At 42.2% G+C, this 8,683-nt stretch overlaps 2 protein-coding genes across 2 annotated transcripts; both read left to right on the top strand.

The window, feature by feature from the left end:
• The first annotated feature begins 2,755 nt into the window (after positions 1–2,755).
• Positions 2,756–3,319, top strand: LOC147498758 (putative invertase inhibitor). The gene has a single exon (XM_086563331.1). It carries the CDS (start codon positions 2,756–2,758, stop codon positions 3,317–3,319), a length of 564 nt encoding a protein of 187 aa, XP_086419457.1.
• A 2,745-nt stretch (positions 3,320–6,064) lies between these two features.
• LOC147498757 (uncharacterized) lies at positions 6,065–6,511 on the top strand. The gene has a single exon (XM_086563330.1). It carries the CDS (start codon positions 6,065–6,067, stop codon positions 6,509–6,511), a length of 447 nt encoding a protein of 148 aa, XP_086419456.1.
• Positions 6,512–8,683: the final 2,172 nt, after the last annotated feature.

Raw genomic sequence — 8,683 nt, 5'->3', positions numbered from 1 at the left:
ATCCTCATAAAAACCTTGATGACTTACACTTTCCAGTATATAGATGGCTATGTACCAAAACCAATATTCAATTCCATTTCTTAGGTATTATGAAGGGACTTTAAAGCAATTCAAAGAAGTCCAATTGTTTAGATATCTCTCAAATTGTCCTCTAGAAATTAGAGTTAGAGCATGTAACTTTTCAATAGTATGTATTCTGGATATGACTGTTCATAAGTCACATTGTGATCGAAACTTAAGATCTTTACAGAAATGACAAAAAACTAAATAAGGTCACTGAAGATCAAAGCCCAAGCATAGAACATAAAACAAACTAAACACAACAGTTGCTAGAACTAAACGGACCGACAGTTAACATTCTGCAATTTTTAAGCCTTGACTTGGCCATAGAACTTGGACTTCTACCATGGCCAAATTTTGAGTAAGTGCGTGTCTATGAGTTTGAGCTTGATTTCCTCCAAGGCCAGTCTTGAGGTCTACTTCAACAGTGACTACCTCAGAGTAACGACATGCTTTTTTGGTCACACACAACAGCCCTTTATCATAAGGTAATTAGCTTTTAATTACCACTCCATAGTGGGGAAAAACCTCCCATTGAGTAAGTGCATGCGTGTCTATAAGTTTGAGCTTGATTTCCTCCAAGGCTAATCTTGAGGTCTGCTTTAACAGTGATTGTCTCAGAGTAACGACACGCTTCTTCAGTCCCACACAGCAGCCCTTTATCATAAGGTAATTAGCTTTGACCACTCCGTAGTGGGGGAAAACCTCCCATTGGAGTATAATTTATATATTTAATAGATAATAGAGTCGATGTCATGGTTATAAAACCGGCATAAGTTTCCAACTTACAAAGTACTCCCTACATACTAACTCTAAGCGTGCCATTGACATTTTCTTCTTGGCCAACCCTATGAAGACCTGAAAATAATAACCAAGCATCCCACACCGGAAACCTTGGCATTCATAATTTCCTGGTACATTCATGTTGAGTTTCAATTGACTCAACAACATATAACAATGGTAGTGTGATTGGTTTCTAGAATTTTATACTTTTACAAAGAAGTTGTAGTGCTCATAAATCAGTTGCAGGTCCTCATAGAAGTTCCCTTAATCGATCAAGCCGGTCCTATATTTCCTGGAAAGCATTGTATACTTCCCATGAGATTTAGTCATCTCCATCAGACTGTAGCCAAGCAAAACATAAGTGCAAAATCAAACCCCAAAATCAACTTTAATATAGTATGTGTTAATCACAACAATTCACTTGGCATAACAATGATTTATTATCTGTACAATATGTTTGACAATGTACAGATCCTTTGTGTCAAAGAGCAAAGTAGATGCATTTAACTAAGACTCAAAGTGTATATGAGAATTATTGTTCTTTCTTGCATCACTTTATATACTTGGGAGTCATGCAAAGAAGAGACAATAAATGCTTAAAAAACATATACCTAAGGAAATCAAACTATAGAGATTTTAATCTACTCCTCAAAATACCTCAAGCAATTCTAACTTATATATTGTCAAAGTTCTCAAACTGTTTGGAATTTCCGGCCTGTGAACTTCATTAATAATTTCCTATATGCTAATCATATTATGAAGTTCTAGCAAACCTTAATTTGTTGCACAGAGCAAGTTAGTTCAAATTCATATCATTTTTGAGCTTCGCCTGATCAAGACAGAGTATCCCCCTCAAGCGTACGAAAGACCACCGTAAATTAGTGAACCCCCCTTCGATGTTCTAACTTGCTAAAGTATCCCCAAGCATACGAAAAACCACCGTAAATTTTGATGTTATAACTTGCTAAAGCTCGATCATCATCGAGTTCTTCTCCTAAGTTCATTTGTCGCAACTTCACTTTGTAGATGACAGAGAGCACAACACAATGGTCAAAAAATTCCTTAATTTGATCAAACATGCATAAGATTTTTTGGGTAACTTCTTTGATACCACGTACCATGTGTATTAGTGTATAGCTTGTCCAGTCACGCTAATATTGGTAGTCGTCTTTATAATAGTGGGAGCAAATAGCAACCACCCATTTCATCGGACATGCGTATTTTTTATTTTCCAATAGATTTACGTGTTTTATTAATGGATTTTTTTTTTATGGAGCAAGTAATAGGCTCCAACTGTTCACCGTTCAAGAATTCTTGTTTAGGCAGTTCATATCATCCATACATAGTGGATTCTACAGAACTACCGTGCTGCTGAACCCAACAATGGGTTGGGAAGAAAATCTAATTAGGCTCTCTCTTATTAAGTACATGCTATTAAGTGTTTGAGTTTTTTTTTTGGTGACTTATTAATTGTTTGAGTTGAATTAGGAAACTGAAGGCAAGAACGTAATTGAGTTTTTTCTATGAAAGAACCAACATCCACGTGGCTTCACTCTCTCTTGAGAGAGTGCCACCTAGGATAGAGATTGTCCATATAAGGTGTATTCTGCCTTTAATATAGAGAGAGGTGATAGTAAATTTTACTATTATTACGGGGAAATATGTTTTGGTGGTTCGTATGAACTGAGACATGAAAATTATTTGTTGAAAGCTTTAAGCCACAAAAATTGCATGAAATGACCGTTTCTCGAGTGTAATTTGGGTGGCAAAGCGCATCCTGCTTGCATGGATTACAATATCCAATCACTTAAAGTCACTTTAGTAACCAATTTCATTGGTTCTGAATCCTAACTAAAACTATATCACACGGCATGTTTTATCCGAGTTGAAAAAGATTCAACAAGATAACATAATGAATCCTATACCTACGTCGCGTTTCTTTGCTTTACAACTTGTAACCATTTTACTCATTTTCCAGTCCCACCAATTCGTCGCTAACAATACAGGGCATAAATCTACTGATCTCGTAACACAGACTTGTGAGAAAACAGCGTACAAGGACCTTTGCATCAAAACCCTCAAATCTCATCCTGCAAGCGGTCATGCTGTCAATGTTAAACGGTTTGCTTCAGTTATAATGAACGCCGCATCGGATCATGCAATCAACATGTCCACGCGCATTGAGGAAATGCTTAATAAAACAACAGATTCTACTATTCAAGAATGTTTTAGTGATTGCTCTGAGTATTATGTGGATGCAACTGATCAGCTTGAGGATTCACTAGCTGCTTTGGATACTAATGGTTATAAGGACGTTAAAACGTGGTTACAAGCAGCCATAGCAGATGTAGAATCATGCCAGAGTGGTTTTAAGGAACAGTCTGGCCACAATTCCACATTGGCATCTGAGAATGAAAGGTTTAGCCAGCTATGTCACATTGCTTTAGAAATAACCAATCACTTGGCCAAGACATAAACCTGAATTCAATCTCTCTTGTTTCGTCCTTTGTAATGAAGTTGTGGTTTGGTGTTGTTTAGTAATTTTGTCACTAGGCATGATTTTGCAATCCTATGTCACATCTCTTGAGTCATGACTAAATCTTGGCTCAAACTAGAAATATTAATTTTGTCAGTCCTTATTCTGCTTTCCCTGTAATTAAGTCCATTCCACGTATCTGAATCATATCCTAATTTTGTCAGGAGAAGGTGTTTCTTCAGGTTCATATCTTACTACGTACTTACTACTCGAGTATATATACAGAGTTGGGGCATGTGTTACAGTGTCGCCTTTGATACATTCATATACTATATATACTTATCAGACATGTAGTATTCTTTCTGATAACTTGGAAGGTTGAATCTTTGTTAATTTAATGAACTACATGAATGACTAAGTATATTGGACCAAGTATGAGGACCAATCACTTAATTGACTAATTTGAGATATACTTTGAACTCTAAAGGACCAAAAACATTTATTTGGTGTCTCAGGATCATTGTCTGGTGCAAAATTAGCTAACTTTTATTCTTTGAGAATTAGGTAGGTATAAAGAATAGGTCTTCATCGCCAAGATGAGACTTTGATGGCCTGATTTGTGTGCCATTTGGACAAATGTGGTTCCTATTTTGAATTATTCTACTGTTTGACTCTGTACTTGGAACCTGATTAAACCTTTGAGGGTGTTGCAACTTATTTTGTTCTTGGTCGGTCCAGGAGTACGTATTTAAATGGATCAGGCTTTTTTTTTAAAGGGACATTGTATATGACGTATACATGACATAGGAGGTTAGTGGTAATAATGGGACCGGATGCGGTATAGCTGGGGGAGTCAGGTTGCACCAGATCAGATCCGCAGTATAGAAACCGTTCTGGAACTGCTGCTAGACGTGGAGAGATGGAGAGCGGAACCTTAACTGCAAGGTAACTGCCGCGGTACGTGGATAGAGGAGAGATCATGGAGGAGAGAGGGGGATAAAAAGAGAGGTGAGAAAAAATAGAGGGAGAGAAAAAAGAAACGAGAGATAGAGTTGTGAGATTAGAGGTTGTAATACTAGTTCATACATTTTGGCGCCGTCTGTGGGGAAAGAAGAGAAAATGGCTACAGTAATAAAGAGAGGAGTATGAAGACCTAAGAAAGGACCACGGTCGAGAAAACCATTGAGGAAGTAGAGAGTCTTTGAGATGGAAGGGGTAGGAGAAGAAGAAGTATCGAAGGCGGCGGCAGACGCCACCGGGACTCTACGCAGAGGGAGATAGTTAGATTAAGAGAGGAGAATGATGAGTTGAGAAAGGAGAGGGAGATTACACAGGGTGGAACGGAGCATGGGGAGCCCAGGGGCAGTGAAGCGGAAGGGGAGAATATAGAGTGCCCACTACCGGACGTCGAACCAACAGTGGGCATTACTTTAGGGGTGGTTCAGGCTATGATCGAGAGAGATCGGGAAGTGAATCGCGTAGCAGAAAGAGTGAACCAGAGCGCAGCACAGAAGGAGGTGGCGAGCCTCAACAAAAATCAGCTGGCAGATTCAATATGGAATTCCGAAGTACCTAAGAGGTTTTCTCAGCCCAGGTTTGAACGATATGACGGGAAAGGAGACCCCACTGATCATTTGCATCATTTTCGGCAACAGATGCCGTTATGGCAAGAGAATAAGTATGATAGGCTTCGTTGTATGATGTTCCCGGCCAGCCTGAAGGGAGGAGCCTCGGACTGGTATTATCGGTTGGCTTCGCGGAGCATAAAAGGGTTCGAAGAGCTGGAACGCGCCTTTGTTGATCACTTCATTCACCAGAAGAGAAGGGTGGTTGATATCGCGGCCTTGTTTAACATTAAGCAAAGGGCCGCAGAGTCATTGAGGGAGTTTTTATGCAGATTCAAGGAGGAGACGCTGAGAGTGGAAAGTCTGGATGAACATACGGCGGTCATAGCCTTCCAGCATGGTTTGAGGTCGGGAACCGTGAGTTCATGAGTCCGTGGTCTAAGATTGAAATTACTACGTTGCATGCCCTATACCCGAAGGTAGAGAAATACATACGATATGAGGATATAATGCAGAACGACGACAAAGGAAACGTAAGAGGTCGGGAAAGGCAAATCACGAGGTTGAGAAAGATGATCGAAGGGTAAAGGTAGAATAGTGGACAGAGAAAGAGGATCTTACAGAGGGGAGAAACGAGGGCCAGAGAGAAGACTTGATCGGGGCAGAAGAGAGGTGCGAGAGAGAAGGCCATACCGCGAAATGGAATAGACTCCTTTTAATCGACCATTAGAGGAAATCTTGACTTTAATTAAGGAGCACCAAAGTTATGAGGGGCCGCGAAGTATCCCAAGGGAGATAGAAGGGAAACCATTTTGCGAGTATCATCAAATCCGAAACCATGCCACGAACAAATGTTATGCCTTGAAATGGTTAGTAGAGAGGATGATTGAAAAAGGAATGCTCAGAGAGTTTGTCGTTGAGGTGCGTCAAGCCGATAGAGTGCCAGCTTCGGCCAGAATTTTGGGTACGATCAATGTCATCTTTAGTGGAGAGACTCTGGGGAGGAATGCACACAGGGACAAAGTAAGGAAGACAAAGAAGCCTCCGGCAATGAATGAGGTGGTGAAGTGTACGCGGTTAGGTTAGCGAGCGCGACGGCCGACGGATCATTATGTTCACCCCAAAAGATTTGAAGCCGATAATTACGCGCGATGAGGACGCCTTGGTAATTACCATAGCAATGGGGAATTATCTAGTTCGGAGGGTGTTGATAGACTGCGGCAGTTCAGTTGATTTGTTGTTTAAAGGGGCCATGGAGGAGATGAACATCGACAGCAGCCAGTTGAAGGTTCCTCAAACCAACTTGTATGGGTTCAACGATAGTATGACAGAGCCCATAGGGGAAGTTACGCTGCCAGTGACTGCAGGCTCGTCGACGGTATTCACTAGATTCATGGCGGTGGACACTGCGTCGCAGTATAACGCAATTTTAGGAAGAAAATGGATTCACGAAATGAAAGTCATTCCATCGACATATTACCAAGTGATCCGCTTCCCCACCAATGGGGGAACATATGAAATCAGGAGGGATCAAGTGGCAGCGCAGAACATCCAGCAGATCACGGTGAAGAGTTTCGTCCGAGGTACAAAGGGGGAAGGGCCATCACAGGAACAAGGATTCGCGTAGCAATTAAAGGAAGCGGCAGTGACAAAAAGGTGCGAGTCGCCATTGGGACCAAAGACATTGGATGCGATTGAAGTAGTGAACTTGGGAGCGGAAGTTGAAGAGAAATTTACATCCATAGGGACTGATTTGCCCGAAGAATGGAAAAAGAAGCTAGTGCAGTTCTTGATAGAAAATTCAAGTGTGTTCGCATGGGCGATTGAGGATATCGCGGGTTTAGACCCAGGGTTTGCCTGTCACCATTTGCACATGAATGAAAGTGCCAAGCCGGTTAGACAAAAAATAAGAAGTTTACGTCCCAAATATGCTGAGGCTATTCGCGAGGAGGTGGCACGATTGAAAGGGGCGGGGATAATAAGGGAGGTCGAATACACAGAATGGTTGTCAAACGTAGTCGCGGTCACGAAAAAGAATGGTAAGGTCAGGATGTGTGTTGACTTCACGGATGTAAACAAGGAGTGCCCAAAGGATTGTTACCGATGCCGTGGGTGGACGAGTTAGTGGACAGAACTGCAGGGTTCAAAGTGTTCTCTTTCATGGACATGTCCATGGGGTATAATCAGGTCGCTATGCACGGCCCGGATCAGGAAAAGACCACGTTCGTGGTGGAGGGTGGCACGTATTGTTACACCAGAATGCCCTTTGGTTTGAAAAATGCAGGGGCGACATTCCAAAGATTAGGAGAAAAAATGTTTCAAGGGAAGATTAGGAAGTGGATGGAGATATATATTGATGATATGGTGGAAAAGAGCATGTCGGAGGAGGAACACTTGGAAGGTCTTCAGGAAACCTTTCATATACTGCAGGCACATAAACTGAAACTCAACCCCGAGAAGTGTACTTTTGGGGTAACTTCTGGAAAGTTTTTAGGTTACATAGTTACACACCGCGGTATAGAGGCAAATCCTGAACAGATAAGATCACTGATAGAAATGTCGTCCCCTCAGAATGTGAAGGAGGTGCAAAGCTTAGCAGGGAGAGTAGCGGCACTTAACCGATTCATTTCAAAGTCATCGGATAAATGTCGACCACTATATATCGATTATTAAGAAAATCACAAGACTTCAAGTGGACCGCTGAATGTGAAGAAGCCTTCCAAGAGTTGAAGAGTTATCTAGGGAAAGCGCCTTTATTGTCGCGACCGAACAGGGGAAAAACTATATTTGTACTTGGGAGTTTCAGAGTCTGCGCGGTGAGTTCGGTCTTGCGCGTGCTGCGTGGTTGACAAAGTAGAAAAGCCGCTGTACTTTCAAAGCAAGACCATGTTAGAAGCGAGACCCGATCTACCCGACCGAGAAATACGCTTTGGCTTTGGTATTTTCTGCCTTAAAGTTGAAACCTTTATTTCGAGGCACACTCGGTGGTAGTAATAACAAATCTGCCTCTCAAAGCGGGGCCTTGAGGGCGAAAAAGTCGAAAGAATGCTAAAATGGGTGGTAATGCTGAGTTGCTATGAAATCCAGTACCAAATGAGAACCGCAGAAAAAGCACAAGCAATGGCGGAGGTATTGGCAGAGTTCCCAGCCGAGGACCCAACGTGGGGTGAGGAGATGGTAATGGATCACGAAGGAGAGACTAACCACGACCCATTGGACCCATGGGATGCCCGGAATGGATGGAGAGTTTTCTCGGATGGCTCTGCTACGGATACAGGGAACGGAATAGGCGTAGTCCTGGTAACCCCGGAGAATACAAGGCTGAGTTGTCAATGAAACTAGGGTTCGCAGCTTCAAATAACGAATCAAAGTATGAAGCTGTGATAGCGGGTTTAGATTTGGCACAAGATCTGGGCGTGAGGGAATTATCTGTTTACTCTGATTCTAACCTGGTGGTGTGCCAAGTGAACGGGGGTTTTGTGGCTCGCTGCCCGAGGATGGCAAGATACTTGGAGGTCCTACAAAGGAAAGCGAGCAAATTCAGTAAGATCAAATTTGCATGGGCTGAGGCTTCAAACAAAGTCATCATGGATAACCTTAAGAAAAAACTAGAGGAGCGGAAGGGAGCATGGGCTGAACACTTACCTCACGTGCTGTGGGCATACCGAACTACACCAAGAACATCCACTAATGAATCACCGTTCGCGATGGCGTACGGAGTAGAGGCCGTCATACCAGTAGAGATGATAGAGTCCACAACAAGAACGAAAGCGGTGGAAAGCGGCCTGAATGAGAGAAT

Source organism: Coptis chinensis, chromosome 5, assembly GCF_015680905.1.
Source record: "Coptis chinensis isolate HL-2020 chromosome 5, ASM1568090v1, whole genome shotgun sequence".
Taxonomy (NCBI): domain Eukaryota; kingdom Viridiplantae; phylum Streptophyta; class Magnoliopsida; order Ranunculales; family Ranunculaceae; genus Coptis; species Coptis chinensis.
The sequence above is the reverse complement of the archived record's forward strand: the minus strand, read 5'-3'. Positions and strand labels throughout refer to the sequence as shown.

Coding starts and splice junctions, on each gene's coding strand:
- LOC147498757 (XM_086563330.1), top strand. CDS start 6,065: ATGGGGAATTATCTAGTTCGGAGGGTGTTGATAGACTGCGGCAGTTCA.
- LOC147498758 (XM_086563331.1), top strand. CDS start 2,756: ATGAATCCTATACCTACGTCGCGTTTCTTTGCTTTACAACTTGTAACC.